We start from the raw sequence: 16,146 nt of genomic DNA, 5'->3' as shown, positions 1-16,146 counted from the left end.
CACCACTGAATCACATTCCTGACTGGCAGAGAGCCTGAAGAGGATTCTTGCACTGGTCTGTGCATGCTTGGTGTAGTCAGACCAGATTCCTGCGCTACTGCCGGCTGTGGATGAAGATTCACATATAGCCGGGTTTGCCACTGGGGTGGAACAGGAGCATAACAGAGGCTAAACGGCTGTTACATAGCCACAAGTGTGTTGGCGTACAGTGAAACCGAGGAGCTGTGACACACTCATGCATGCAGGGAACTCCTTTAAGTCAGTCATAGAGAAGTGGAATTGATTATAGGTCAGAAGCATTGCCAAATATAATTAGATTTTGTTCATCCCTTTGGGGAAATTTTTCCACTGCATTTTCCCCATCCTAACTATTTATGACTGGTGGATGCAGTGCCTGGGACCTCTTCAGTTCTGAGGCCAATGCCATGATCAAGGACAAAGGTAGGAGTATCGTGAAGCACCACTGCAATCTGTGTCCTGTATTATACTTACAGTACATGCTGTGATCTCAACACTCCAATGACACACTTGTATGTATTGCATATAAACAAGAAATGCAAGTGCTGCCAAAATGCTTCTTCTTGGAAAATGGTTTCACATTAGAGCCTCAATGTCAAGACACAGTACACACATTAGAAATGTATGTACAAGTATTCAGTCCCGAAGAACAGAATCTATTTGGCAATTGTCAGATACATTCAGACAGATTAGTACTAAACCACCTCCTTTACTGCTTTCAATGCAAAAGAAAAGGCCTACTCTCAAACAGTGGTCAACTCAAAAATAGTCTTATATAGGCCACTATTCTTAGAAAAAGTGGTCTGATGTGGTGTTATGTGGGTGGTATATTTAAATTGAAAATTAAAAAATTAAAAGAAATAAGCAATCCATCAACATACTATTCTGTTATATTCCATTATATTATGTGTCATGTGTAATCAGCTCTTTTCTGACATTTGTGAAAGACATTAAAGGCAGAATAATGGTCAACTGTTATAATGGCTCAGTCAAAATGTTGTTGCAACATAATCAGTCAGTCGTTGCCAGCTCAGTGTTTGAACTGAAGAACGAAGCAACACAAAGCTGGCAGATAAAGAAAATGAGATGTGATGAATTTCCCCACCTATACACACCTGTGTGGAGTTGGCAAGCCAATCTATAACAGATAACCAAATTAAATAGGGCGGTTTTTACTTTTTTACTTACCCAGAAAATTTCTGGTGCTCCAGATGGCAGTTCGCCTCTGCTGTTGGATTTGTCCCCTGAGGCAAATCTGTGATTTGTGATATTGGGCTATATAAATAAAATTAATTTGACTTGTCAGCCTTGTGCTTCTCTTTAGGTCTTGTTTTTTCTATCCTCGAACAAAGCAGTTTGCCATCATTATTGCGGACATTATGTCAAGCTTGAATTTAAGGTTACCTGTATTATACATCTAGTATTATCCAGCGTTTCCTTAAATATCTAGCACACATTGTAAATCATGTGTTGAGATATTTGACCACCCATGATGCTTTCCTGCCAAACATAGCTCCCTAAACATTGAAACTGGGTGTGACCTACATGTACTTGTCAAAAAGGAAAAGGAGGGCTATTTTAGCATGCTAACATATGGTTTGGAATTGTGCTGGTAATGCTAACAAATGGAAAAACACAATATTGGATGTAGCAACAACAGTTAACAATGGCTACATTACATACTTGGTCAGGCGTGAAAGACGAAGTAAGGTAATGTTCATGTCCAACCCAAGTTGGGTACAGGTTCAGGAAAAATTCAGTAACTTACGGTGTCATTCGAAACAATGAAAATTTGATCTGCTAACGAGCAACTGTTAGCAGTTACACTAGCTTATTTTACTAGCCATGACCATAGCAAATAATGCAGTAGCAGTCCAGGCCTTAGGTCACAGAAACTACCCAGTAGTCACCAGCTTGGCTGAAACTGGTAGTTTCTTTTGGTATCATTTTTTTTTCACACCGACACTCCCTCTGCCAGGCACAGCCAGTATCATAAAAATAGCAGAGCAGCACTGCCACCAGTTTTAACTGGAAGCATGAGTCTAACCTGTGCCACCTATCAGCAAGAAAAACAACAGCAGCAAAAGTTTAGGGGGGAAAGAAAAGTAATATTTTTTTCCAGCTGCAGGCAATGTTAGACATCAATGGGTGAGTTTGTAAGTGAATGATTAGTTCCAGAAGGTGTAGCGTTAACACATCTAAAAGAAATGTTCATGGTAAAACTGTCGTGCTGGATGCTAGCTTAGCCTTAGCAGCCCTAGCCTCAGCCTGCTGCGTTTCCTCTGTGGTAGACTATGGCTTGTATGTGGTTTCGTTCTGACAACATGACCCAAAAATATATATTTGAAAGTATTTTATGTTTTTAAAAATATTTCTTCACAATCAATGCATAATTTTCTCCTTTGTTATTTACTGTTGCTAATGTTAGCTTGTTTAGTTGTTGTCAGTTAGTTAGCAGAGCTAATACAGGGATGTTTGTTGTTTCAACTGACCCTTCCAAACCACAGAGAGAGTAATGACTGTTGGCTGTTCACATGTGCTCCACACAACAAAGCAAAAGGATTTGGGTTAAAATTCACTGAAGTGACCATGTCACATGTAGCTACATAAGCTAATAGCTGCTTTACTTTAGCTGTAGCTGATAGCAATAGGGTAAATACTTCAGAAAAACAAAACAACCACTTGATTAGACTTGTCCCTCTCAAATGTAATTTTGTAGTCTTGGTGTGTTAGTTTTGTGTTCTTATTAGACATGAAGACAGGCAGGCTGAGATACTGAAGCTTAGCTAATGTACACAAACAAACCCAGGAGCATTTGGAGCATTAGTACTCTTGCCAGTACATTTCTAATATGCTCCTGGTCTCATTTTGAACAGGTCTCTCTGCAGAGTTGGCTGCCATCGCTTCATAACTGCTGGTAAATGTCCATAATAGCTGAATGGACTCACCTCAGGTACACTTTGAGGTACTCAGGTAAACTCAGAAACTAAAGCACAGAAATGTCAATGCCTGTAACTGATTGTTAGTTAAACAGAGAAAGAATGCATGAGAATTAATGATTTTCATGTTTTATGGATAGTAATTTGAAGAGATGAAAGTATGTATCATGTGTTATTACAGGTAAGATAAGTTTCCCTATTTTTATTCCTTTTTAAATTGGGGCACAGTGATAATGAGGTGTAAATATCCTGCCAGATAAGCACCGGCCCAGGACACCTCAAGTAGTTTGAATACCTAGACCATTTGTGTCAGTGATATTGCCTTCCTTCCCAACTCTGTGCTGATATGTTGATGGGCTTTACCTGACTGATTTCTGAAGTACTGACAGGTGAAGGGGCCCCAGCACTGATTGCATCAAGCACTTTCACTTTAGTTGATGTATTTTAAGGCTTTGTAAACCTGGAGGGTCATGTTCTTGCCAACAGAACAGTGAGTCATTTTACACTTTAAAATCAAGTGGTATTCCTCCCGTGTCTTTTCATAGCTCTAGAGGTTCTAACCAACATACAGTACTGAATCATGTTAATCCAAGAGGTTGCCATCTGTATGCATCATGTCCAGAAAACAAGCACCATGCATGTTTCTCTGCATTTAGAGTGACCACAGAGGCTCAACTGGGTGGCACTGAGGCAGCATTTCTCCACCATCCACAAATCTCATCTTTTCCCAGTGTTAAGCTACTTGGTAACAATTTGGTAACAGCACTCAGATTTTCTACATTAGCGTTAAAAGACAGAAGGAAGCCTGTGGAGGTATTCAATCAGCAAAAATATCACCCAGACAATTCATTATGGAGTTCTAAGCATAATAGTTGTCTGACTTACTAACATCTAAATAATAATAATAATAATAATGACACCACATCTATTTAAAATAATATTTTTTTTTTACACACCTGTCTCAAAACAACTGTTTAGCTGAGGACAAAAATTAGCACATGGCATATACATTTTCCCATGTTAACATCAGTTTTGGTGAAATTCGATGTTTTTGTGTCTCCAACTTGCATTTGTCACCAGTGGGAATGAGTGAATACAGACCTTGAGAGCAAAATGTCGACCCCCACTACAAGAGACCCCTCTGCTTTACAGGTGTAATTCTGTAAGGAAATCATGAATAGCGGGAGAGAGAGAGAGAGACCCTATTGAGACGAGCCTTTCTTTACATCGTAACTTAACTCCATTTCTTCCACTATAACACCCTGACAAGGAGAATCCCTCCAAATAATGGGTTGTGGAGGGACACCATTGCTGCAGGCTGCATCCCTGTAATTGCTAAGCACTTCCTGGTACAGGAGGCAGTTGAGATGACATGGGAATTGGCAAGTCTCCAAAGACACACTTTATGGTGTCACCTCCCGAGACTGACAGGCAGACACACACATACTTCTCATCTAATGATTTATATTCATTTTCATAAATTTAATTTTCATATAACTGAATTTATGTTTTGTTTCTCTGATGGAACACATTACCATGTTTGTGAAAAACACATTTTCACCAACTGTCTTTCCTGGAGAAAGATGTAGTGATGTAGTCTGTTTTATGTGTGTGATTTGTTTGTAGTAAATAGGAGAAGAACTGGGTTGTTAGCATGAGCAGTGGTAGCTGCCATGGATGAACAGACAATGAGAAGAGCACCACCTGCAGAACCTCAAACTTAATTTACATAAAGAAAAGAAAATGAAAGGAAAGTTAAGGAAAGGTAAAAAGTGTCACACTTTGGCCTACACTGTTCAATTGACAGATGGAGATCAAATCAAAAGTAGGAAAGTTATTAATTAACATTTTAACCGTGAAATATGTAATACAAAAAAGGGAACATACAGATAGCCACACAAAATACACAAACATATAGACGTATTCTCAATATAAATATGCACACACATGCATACACCCTCTTGGCAGATGGTGAACCATGAGGTTGACTGGGCTGTAAAACAAGCCTGTTCTCTTTGTCCACCTACGCAGCACTTTGCACAGTGTGTCTATCAGATGGCGGCTCTTTATCAAGGTGTGGCTGACACTGGCTCCACACAAAGCTCTGTTAAACAGGAATATAGTAGGCCCGCTTCTAATAACTGGGGTGCTGTGGCTGGACTCACATCAATGCCAAGCAGCTCTCTTTTATCGCTGCCATTTTGCACTCAGAGACATAAATGTGACATTAACAGCCGTGTGTGTAAATGACTGAGGTGACAAGACTGCCTGGTGACTATTGCTTCCTTCTTGTCATGCGTGAAATGTGTAGCAACACATACTGTAGGGTGTGATGACACCTACAGTTTGTATTTCTTTGATATGAAACATGGAGGAAAAGTTGACTTTGCTGTTTATTGGGATTGTTAAAATACATATTACTCAGTTACCAGCAAACCAGAGGTGTAAATGTGCACTTAAACTACATTGGTGTTAGGTGTATGCGTCACTCCTGGTTACGTTACTGTATGTGTAATTATACGGTTGCATGGATGCTGGGTCTAAGAGGCATCCACCCCTGTCAATTATCCCCTTACCCCTGACTGTTGGGAGGAAGAGAGGAGATTATGCATAATTGCCAACTGTGGCTGGGCCTGGGTGTTTCCTCCTGAGTCAAATCACTGAGACAGAAAGGTGATAAACGGATTTGCCATGCGAGCAGACAAATGCTATGTTGCTCAACTGCATACCTGCCACAATGATTCCAAGAATGATCCAACTGAATCAATTCATGTTCAAATAAATTGATGTTCACAGTACAATAATGTCTGGAGGCTTTAAGATTAATCAAGTGCTCAAGTTATCTTACAGCTCAAGTTATTTTGTATCTAAAAATTTTGAAGGTCATTTTAATGTTTTGCACTAATATATTATACACTTTTCTTACAGAATCTAAAACTTACAGAATATAACTTTTCCAGTTGTTATTATTATATATAATACACATTATGAAACTTTGTGAAACAAATGTCAACTGTAGTAAATATTATTTTACCTTTTGTGTCAGGATATAATATCCCAGAAAACTGGCAAATCCGTTTTGATTGACACTCTGCTCTTATGTTACCATAGGGTTCACACAACAGAGGCTTACAGGCAATTAATATTGAATGAGGCTAAACTTAGATGTGGGTTGGGTGTGGGATACATAATCTTGAGTAGTTCGTTTGTCTTGAGCTTCTGTTGTTGTAAGATTCAATCTACAAGAGGCAACTGTTGCTAAGGGTCCCATTACCTGAGTAACCGGTGATTGTTTACATTGGTCTAGTGGGTTTGCTTACTTGCAGTGTGACAGTCTATGGCTGATTTCGGTGGGCTAAACTGCTGACAGACCATGTGATTTCACCTCTGTCAAGTCTGTCCTTCAGTCTGTGGGTTTGCTGTTTGTTGGGGCCTTACTGTCGGACTACAAGGTTGAGCGCACATGCCAGAAGACGAATAGGCTGAGTAGGTTTCCATGGAGTCTGGCTGTCCATGTGTGTGACACTGGAGTTGCAGGTAAACCCCTTTGCTTCTCAGTGTAGCTACAATAAGGTCATGGTTCAGCTCCTGTCTTCTAATACAAATGGCATATTTATTTCTAGATGGCACATTTTCTTCACGATGCATATATTACATTTGAACTATACAGACAAAAAACAAGGCAAAAAGTCTAAAGCCGCTAGCAGGTGCTAGCAACCCCCAAGAGGCTGAAATGTTCATTAAACCAAACAAAACTATTCTAAACAACATATCTAACTATGTTTAAACTTTAAAGAGTATTATCAGTAGCGAGCCTCAACAATTCACTTCAAATAAATTTTCTTTATATAGCACCAATTCATAACAGAATTTATCTCATTACACTTTTGCTATAGAGCAGGTCTAGTACTCTTTATAAACATGTAAGGTTTGTTCTGATGGGGGCGCTAGAGGAAAGGTAATGGGGTCATTCTATTACAATGGGACTATGAAGGCGCAAATTTCATCGCAATCTGTCTGTTAGATTGTGAGATTTTGACATTTCAGTCTGATGGTGTTACTAGAGGAAAAAGACCACCACTCTCTGGGAACTACAGATATCCATGGGCCAAAGTGATGGTCAAGTACAAATTTTGAACTGATGGTGTCAGGGGGGGTCACCAAAATCATAGCACACTAACATTTGCTAATTAGCCCAAAGCACAGCTGAAGATGGTGGTAATGTAATTAGTTTTGCAGGTATTTGTTAAAAAAAACCCCAAAATATTGGACAAATTAAAATTTGACCAACCAATAGACTGACATAGCCATCCCTAGAGCTACAATTTTAGTGTGTCATGTGACCATACCAAACATGTACAGTGCTATTGGTGAAGGGTAAACTGGTTCTCTTCTTCTTCTCCTCTCATACTCCACCATGTCTTCAGTGTACTCTGACTCACAATAAAAAAACATCTCATTCCTGGTCTCCATTTCTGACTACAGTGTCCCTGCGCACCAAAAAAGGGTCTACTTGTCCTCATTTCTAGCCATCACCAACGATCTGCAAGAACACGAGGTCATGTCATCTGAGTGCTGGGTGGAGCCCTGCAGTGAGGGCCAGGCAGGGGGGACCGGACTGGAGAAGCAACAAGGGGAAGAAGCGCAGAAGGAGGAAGTGGAGGTTCCCTGCGGGGACAACCAGCCCGCAGGAAGCCTGAGGCAGGAGAAGCCAGGAGGAGAACGACTTACGTCACGTGACCATAGTGCCATACAGGAAGTGACATCAGAAGGTGGATTGGAGAAGGTCCAGAGGGAGGAGACGCAGACTCAGGAAAAGGGAGAAAGGTCTTCACACATGACTGTCAACCACGAAAGCCAGGATAGAGGGTCAGGTGTGTGGAGGGAAAAGTGAGATGTCAAATGTGATGTCATTTGTTGTCCTTTTCATGTGGTGATCCTTTATTGCAGCTTAACGAAATACAATACAGCACATTTCGCTGTAAAAATATGAGGCAATTCCCATTCAGAATCATTCTCTTAAAGTCTTTGAGGCTGATGGGAGTACTTCCCAGAGTTGTTGTAATCCAACTGTGCATCCATATAAGTTCATCAAAACTATTTACATGTGCTCATGATAGAGCTTAAGTTTTTGCGACTGTATGAGTGACTGTGTGTATGCATGATTTCTGTGTGTTTGTGTCTCTGAAAGTATCAGGTGCGTGCCTGGTGAAGCGATACCTTCGAAAGAGGTCCCTCCCCAGGGGCTTGGCGACCTGCTCCTACCCAGAAAGGGGCAGGGAGCAGCAGGTAGAGGAGCCTCGGGGGCCTGGGCCTTTCTACTTCTTTGGAGGAGCCAATGGGGCTGAAATGTAAGTAGAGAAAAATATGAAATAAAGAATATGAAGGGTATCAATAAGGTGCTGGTTTTTAGGTATTTCAAAAATGTGATCACATCTTAAGGGAAATTATCCAATTTCAAAATAAAAAGGAAAGGTGATGACTTTTAAGGAGAGATTTGCTTTCATGCTATCAGAAAACATCATTCACCTACTGTATATTTTACTTTGGGCCCCTTATCAGTCGAACCCTAGTTTTACATATGTCCCCTTACCTCTGGATTGTTGTGTGTTTAAAGCAGAAGTGTGAGTGATTTGATCTGGGACTTTTCCTTCAGAGTGACCAGTTACTGTGAGAGCAGGGGATGGAAGAGGATTTACAACAAGCACAGGGAGGATTTCAAACTCAAGTGGTGTGAGACCAAATCACCAGCCAACTACTGTAACTTCAGAAAAGGTTCAGTAATTACTATATTAATCACAGGACATAAACTGAATGCTGTATTTTACTATAAATTGCACAAAAATTACCACAATGTTACCTATCCCAAGGAAATGCCAAAGAAAATGAAAACAAAATGGACATCTGTATCTCAAAAATATAACTGAAGTTTCATTTCTTGTTTCATTTCTGTTCTCATTTTGCTTTTAGTGGAAAATAGGTTCATTGCCTTCCATTGACAGAAAGAAAACTTGAAATCTTCATGTGTTGTTCCCAGGTGAACAGCTGGTTTACCAGATTCCCAACAACAAGGTGCTCACCACAAAGATCGGCCTCCTCAGCAGTCTGCGGGAGTATGAGCGAGTCAGCAGCAAAGTCAGCCACGGTCGAGGACTGAGGTCAAGTGGACAGCTATATTCCTACTGTCTTTGTCTGCTATTAATTTCTTATCCAGACAGGTTGTGTGTATTAAAAGCAGACAGATATATCAGTCTATTTCCTTTACAGAATTTATAGTTATGTCACAAATCTCCTAGCAACCATCTGGTACCATCATGGAGGTTCAATAGAGGCCCAGCTCTGCAAATACTGATTGAAAGACATACTGTATCAGCCTGTGATACTAGTTAATTAACATGGCCAAATTGCATCATCAGAAATCAGGCCTCCCATTTAAATCACACAAGCTTGGCATTGAGCATTATGTGGGTCAGTTATATAAACTATTTCAGTGGTGAATTATTAATTGTAAATGAATACATTTAAATGTTTCACAACCTGATTCTTTTAACTAACGAAATTTGAGTGTCATGCATGCGTACAAAGACAAACATGACTAATTTATTGTACATATTCACATACATTTCAAGTAGGTTTCACTTAAAATAATTGATTAGGCTACTACTTGACCTGTATATGATTACTTACAGATGAACCTACTGTTCTTCCGATAATAAACTTAAACTAAAACTGAAAAACTTATTTTCGTGCGATACATGTAATCGACCATACTGATACAGTAGTAATACTGTTTTAGCTCATTCACAACAAATCCAACATACTTTATATTACTTCTGGGAATTTCCCAAATCATACTGTAGTGTTTTCAATTTCTGAATGTGTTTGTCCCACAGCAGCCACTGGCTCCCATTCTTTTGGAAAATCTATTTTCAGAGATGTAAAACTTGCTTGAGTCAATCCATCACAGTGAATATTATGTGAATATTATTATATGATTTGAAATCAATCTGTACCCACGTTACAAATGTCTTACCATTCAATGACAACGTAACTGTAGGTATTAAAAGCTGTACTAAAATACTGTAGTTAAATACTGTACATTAATAGGAAAACATGGCTGTCTGAAAGGTACACAATTAAACATGTACAACACTTGCACTACAGTTTAAACATAAAGCGAAATCTTTATACATCTAAAATAATTTTCTCAGCCAGTTTTGATTTTTGACACTTTTTTCTAATCCTGCCCTACAGGCAGTCATTCATTTGGACTTCCTCCTTGTTGTGTTGTACTTCACAGGGGGCTGAAAATGGAAGAGTTCATTCCCACTACCTTCCGCATGGATGTGAGGGAAGAGCGAGAGGCTTTCTTTGCCCAGCAGGAGGGTAAAATGCCCAAACATCTCACCTACATTAACCTCTAACACATTAATGTCCTGATGTAACAACAACACAACACTGGTTCAACCGGATTAGTGTTTAGTTAGCGTGCTTCAGAACTGAATAATTTGTGCTTGGCAGTGTTAAGACAACTGTTGCCTTGGTGATTGTTTAATCAAGAGGTTGAGGACGTTGGAAAATAATGCACTTCACCTCCCATAAGCCCTGATAAAATCACCAGGGGAACATGCTGTTGCCATAGAGATGAGTCAGCAGAGGGCAGGGCTGAGACACAAACACAAGGAGAAATGCTCAACAGGATCTCGATGTAGAGCTGCTGCAGCACTGGACAGGACTGAGACAAATACAATACATTTAATATTAAAACTGAAAAACATTTTCCCTTAATTTTAAGGGCTGGATATGAAACGATCCACTGGTTTCTGTATTGTTTACAGACACACAGCATTATGATAAGTGGTGTGCACAGGTTATGACAAACATGGTTATCACTAAGTAAACAGGAGAAAGACACAGACAGCTGGTTTAGATCTCTGGATGACGGATGAATATGTGGAAAAGATGACAAGAGAAAAGAACACAGAAATAGGAGAATAAAAAAACTGAAATCTGAAATCCCACCCCTATTCACTTATTCACTGTTCTCCACTTAGTAAACACTGAATATTTTACTCTGTAGTGAGCTGTAAAGTGAGATTTTGGGCACCTATAACCTATAACGTTTCTCTCCAAAATGTAGTTGAGTAGTATAAAGTAGTAGAAAATAGAAATACTCAAGTAAAGTACAAGTTGCATATAATTGCTTACAGTACTTGATTAAGTGTATTTAGTGCTACTTTGCACTACTGCATAATGTCAATTTACACATCTAGCAAAGGTGAAGAATTGTGTTGTGGGAATTTTGAGAGACACAAATTTTACATATTCGAACACTCAAATAAAGTGGCGAAATGTACATGTGGTGTATCTAAATATGGAGTGATTTCAGACACAGCACTCTCTCATTCATAGAATAAATAATAATAAATAAATAATATAACAGGACAGAACAGAAAGAAATACCTTACCTAACATACTGTAGGACTAAACACAATTTAGAAACAATAAAGAACAGCACACCACAGAACACAACAGAAAAACACAGAACAGTATAGACCTGAGAAGTCTCATTCACAACATCTCTAAACAGAGTAGGACTTTATATTTCATACCTGTATATGTCATAAGTTTGTTGCTTTACCTGATGTAACTTACTTACGACTGTTGCCAGGTGTGACCAACAATGAGAGTCATATGTGGATCTGTAAACCCACGGGTATGAACCAGGGCAGAGGGATCTTTCTGCTGAAGAGCCAGGAGGATGTAGCCGCCTTAAGACTGAAGCTGCAGCACATGGAGGACAGCAAGGCCAACAGGAAGATGCACCACTGCCAGCCTCAGGCTCGCATTGTCCAATAGTGGGAGAACATACGTAACTGTTGGGTTGTTAAAATGAATATCATGACACATTTTATGTCTCCAAAAAGGCAACTTTTGTGGAAGTAGGAAAATAACTTGCTGACTTCTGCCTGATGAGCATGAGTTTGAGGTTTTCAGGGGGTTTGGAGAGGTTTTCACAGACTCATAGAGTGCCATGTAATCCTTCAGTTGTTAAAAACATACAAATCTCCAAAACTATATTTATGAGGTTTTTACCTCAGCGTTGAATGAAAAAAGTAACATACCTGGGGTGAATAAGTGATAAGGTGTCGTTAAAATGACATTGGCATACTAGAAGTTGGTAAACTCTAGTAAATGGGTATTCCACTTTTTGAGAATATTTGACCATCTGACACTGCTTTCAGTATGTCTGTGTATACAAATGTCCACAGACTATTTAGACAATTTTGTCTTGGTAATTGTCTGTCGTACTTGTCAACATCTTCTTGTTGGCAAATGACACTCTCCATAGAAACGTTGATGTTGTAGATTGATGTAGCTGTTGAAATTGACATTTTGCCTTCAGTTACATTCAGAGGCCGCTGCTCCTGAAAGGGAAAAAGTTTGATGTGCGCTCTTACCTTCTGATTGCCTGCACTGCACCTTACATGGTCTTCTTTCGCCATGGATATGTGCGACTGAGCTGCGACCTCTACGACCCCTGCTCCAACAACCTCTCTGCCCACCTGACCAATCAGGTACACCTTAATACTGTACATATTCTGCCAAAATATAAAGGGTTAACTGGCAGGTCAAAGTTTAAAGGATAGGTTCACAATTTTTTCAAGTCTGTCTTAAAACAATAGTCAGGTGCCCATATGAACATTGAATGGAGGACAAAATCCACAGTGCTCATTCTGTGCAAAAATATACTCCAATGTTTATCTGAAGTTAATATGAGGCTTCAGCACTCATATTAGACAAATCAAGTGGATACCTTTCAAACTTACTTTTTAGTACAACATTTTCTCTTTGTGTTTCCCTGTTGAGCTGCAGTGGAGGGATAGTAACACCAGGGTAAATGTTAATTTTTGGAGTTTAAAGGCACTCTGTCATTCATTCACCAGCTTGATACAAAATCATACATTTTGATACTCTGGGTTTGGCATTCAGTGGAAAATATTTCATGTGCATGTTAACTATTTAACCTGTTTAAGGTTTAATGTTTACCATGTGTCTTAACTCCCATTTAACTCAAATTAAGGACAAAATCATCCATGATAATACTGAAGAGATATTTGCATCCCATCCTTCTTTACATTACTTGTCCCCATTATTTCCAGAGAGGTTGAATAGATCAAGCATTAGCTGTGGCACTAACTGTCTTTCTGCCCCTGATGACTGCTTCATGGATCTCTGGTCCCCCTGCTGTTCGTCTCCAGTACATGCAGAAGAAGAACCCTCTGTACAGCCAGCTAAAGGAGGACACGGTGTGGTCCATGGAGAGCTTCAACACCTACGTCAACGACAGGTTTCGAGTTGCCAAGGGTCTGCCCAGGGACTGGGTGCTGGGCGCCTTTGCAGTGAGTGCTGCTGTGTGTTGTAGCTCTCAGGGACCAATTACCATTATAATGATGGCTGTTGGTGCTTTCAGCTAATTGAGACCGTGGTTAGGCTTGGATGATCTCATTCCTATCTGAGGATACATCATGTTATTACTAAAATCAAATATCACATGTGCTGTTTGGTGGTTGTTTTTATCCATAGAGCCTTACAGTAAATCCAAATTTTAATCTTTTTTTTATAATTGGTTTTACCTGTTAGAATGAAACTACAAACTCCGATAGTGACACACATTAAAGTATATATAGCAAACCACAATGTGGCTGTTTGGTTTAACAGAAACCTGCTATTCTATATACAAGGCCAACTGAAACTCAAACTCAAATCTGTTATTAAATCCACTCTGTGTAGAAATGGAAAACTTATGCCATTAGAATTATCTGAAAAATCACAAAACAATTCTACACATCTTTAACTATTATTAATGATAAATTTCCTTTCATGATTTTTCATGCCAGAGTCAAGCTGTGTAATGTCTTCTGTGACTCTAGAGGAGTTTTGTCAATTACTCCACATTTTTAACAGAAATCCTGCATTACACACTGCTGTCAAGACACTATCAAGTTGCATTATGGGAAGTGTATGATTGAGTGTTTTTGGAGCTTAAATCATATTATATGCACCTCTGCTGCTTTGATTTTTTCCATTATTTTTTTAAAATCTGTCTCTTGCAATTCTCCCAACTTTATGGAAGTGCAATACTAATGTCCTGGAATGTGATGAAAGTTTATTCACAGTGATATTACAACTTACAGTATTTTACTGCACTAACACTACTACATTGTAGCTTACTATTTTAAACTTACTTCTCTGTCAGGTAATGTGACACTACAGTTAGTGAGATACAGTAATAAGCTTAAAGCTGCACTAATCAGTATTTGTATATACTCTACTAAGAGTTTTAGCTTCTTGTAGCTTGTTGTTTTGGTTGTCAACAGACAGACAGTTAGCCATATTTACCATACATCTCCACATGAATGATATCATTGCTCCATGCCTGCTGTATGTGTAACTAGGCAGTTGTTTGCTAACACATCTGACATAACAACTTCATATGGTGATAATACCTCAATGTTGTGTATATATCTTGTTTTTCTGCCCCCAAGTGGCCAAAAAAATTAATGAATGCAGGTAAATTGTTTCAACACAAAGCCAGTCATGAGTAAAGAAATTCATTTAAAATTGAGCAGACAAATAAATCATCTTTCTATCTCGAAGAAATCCAACCACACATTCTCAGAAATTGTTATGAAGAGCTGCAGACCTCCAAAATGAATGATGGATTGACTGACTGGTTGTTTTTCCTTTCCATGCATCAGAAGCGCATGCAGCAGATCATGACGCAATGTTTCTTTGCAGTCAAATCCAAGTTGGACTGCCGACTGGGCTTCTTTGACTTGATTGGCTGCGACTTCATGGTTGATGAGGACTTCAAGGTGGGTGAGACGTTGCTGAATATCTGAATGGTGGTCAGTGTTCAACATGTGTATTAATGTTCATGTTTTTAGACTTATCGTGTCTTCATGTGTTCCTAATAGGTGTGGCTGCTGGAGATGAACTGTAATCCAGCTCTCCATACAAACTGTGAAGTGCTGAAGGAGGTGATACCCAGCACTGTTGTGGAGACACTGGGTGAGCTCACATTATTACCAGCTGATCACATCTATACAAACTTATTTTTTTCTTTTTAGGTTCAGTAGAAGTTTACAAAGCTCAAACAAAAATGTGCTCACCTCATTTCACTGTATGTATGGTACAGTTATAGTTCCCTTTATTAAATATGTTACTTTACTAATTTGTTTGCTTAACAGGCTGATGTGTGAAACCACCCAACATGTTTTTATATTCTGTCACTCCTTCATGCTCCAGATTTAACTCTTGAGATCTTCAACAAGTGTCGTCTCAGGCAGAGGATTCTTCCTTTGGCCAGTCAGAGGGAGTTTGTGCTGCTGTACAACCGAGTTTTTCCTCCTGATTCAGTGCTGGCCTGCAGCAAGAGCAACACAAGCAGTGAATTCAGCCAGAAAAGCACCAAAAAGACTGAACCCAGAAGATGTAAGTCAGGAACCGTGGGCAAAACTGTGCCCTCAGCATCCCCTGATAATTCTGTGAATTTCTCAGCGAGCAGTGAAGGAAGGGGTAGTTCAACATCTGGCCACAATTCCACTGCCACCTCAACTCATCATCAAAGCTCTCCGTCAGTGCAGGGACCTTCACATTTACACAGCAGCAGCATACAAACTGTTAAGAACCGCAGGCCTCGAGTCGAGCTCAAGCCGAGCAAATGCACTTTGCATCATCATTTGAAGGCTGCAGATGACACGAAGCACTCTAAGACTCAGCAGAAGACGAGGATCATCATGTCGCTGTCACCACCGGTGGTGAGGGAAGGGATCTCCGTCTTTGGCTCTCCAGAGACAGCGACACCATTCCCTCCTCAAGCTGGACCACCTGTGTGTGGGAACAAATGTGAAAGAGGAGGGGAACCTGGTGAAGAAGCGCTCAGAGAGGACACAAAGAGTTTAGTTTATGAGACGAAAGAGAAACTGTGAGGCATTATATGCAAACAGCTGGGTTCTAAAGAGCTTCGTCTAAAAAAAGAAGATCTACACTTTGGACATCTGGTGATGTTTCACTCTCGGAGAAATTCATAAAATGCTAATAAATGTTTAATGTTACAATAAAGAATCTTTTTATTACTTGAATAATGATAACTGGGTTCATTTTACTGTGAGGAATATGTCGT

At 39.6% G+C, this 16,146-nt stretch overlaps 1 protein-coding gene across 11 annotated transcripts; it reads left to right on the top strand.

The window, feature by feature from the left end:
• Window positions 1–281: 281 nt before the first annotated feature.
• Window positions 282–16,105, top strand: ttll10 (tubulin tyrosine ligase-like family, member 10). Of its 11 annotated transcripts, none has more exons than XM_044212406.1 (13): window positions 1,580–1,728; window positions 2,895–2,935; window positions 7,443–7,831; window positions 8,155–8,308; window positions 8,614–8,732; window positions 8,995–9,115; window positions 10,258–10,343; window positions 11,629–11,815; window positions 12,364–12,535; window positions 13,220–13,360; window positions 14,720–14,836; window positions 14,939–15,032; window positions 15,270–16,105. In XM_044212406.1, exons 1-13 carry the CDS (start codon window positions 1,612–1,614, stop codon window positions 15,950–15,952), a joined length of 2,421 nt encoding a protein of 806 aa, XP_044068341.1. In that variant the 5' UTR covers window positions 1,580–1,611; the 3' UTR covers window positions 15,953–16,105. The 11 variants fall into 11 exon arrangements, with proteins under 11 accessions (XP_044068345.1, XP_044068350.1, XP_044068341.1 ...); XM_044212405.1 differs by having other exon boundaries at window positions 8,149–8,308; XM_044212412.1 differs by lacking the exon at window positions 1,580–1,728 and adding an exon at window positions 2,055–2,166 and having other exon boundaries at window positions 7,487–7,831; window positions 8,149–8,308.
• Window positions 16,106–16,146: the final 41 nt, after the last annotated feature.

This window comes from Siniperca chuatsi, linkage group LG10 (assembly GCF_020085105.1).
Source record: "Siniperca chuatsi isolate FFG_IHB_CAS linkage group LG10, ASM2008510v1, whole genome shotgun sequence".
In the NCBI taxonomy this organism is placed as follows: Eukaryota; Metazoa; Chordata; class Actinopteri; order Centrarchiformes; family Sinipercidae; genus Siniperca; species Siniperca chuatsi.
The sequence above is the reverse complement of the archived record's forward strand: the minus strand, read 5'-3'. Positions and strand labels throughout refer to the sequence as shown.

What these genes read in the sequence shown, in the direction of transcription:
- ttll10 (XM_044212405.1), top strand. Translation starts at nt 1,612, where the DNA reads ATGGTTTGGAATTGTGCTGGTAATGCTAACAAATGGAAAAACACAATA. An exon ending in GGCGTGAAAGACGAAGTAAG is followed by an intron (nt 1,729 to 2,894) that starts GTAATGTTCATG and finishes CATTTTGAACAG; the next exon opens with GTCTCTCTGCAGAGTTGGCT. An exon ending in GGGTGCTGGGCGCCTTTGCA is followed by an intron (nt 13,361 to 14,719) that starts GTGAGTGCTGCT and finishes TCCATGCATCAG; the next exon opens with AAGCGCATGCAGCAGATCAT.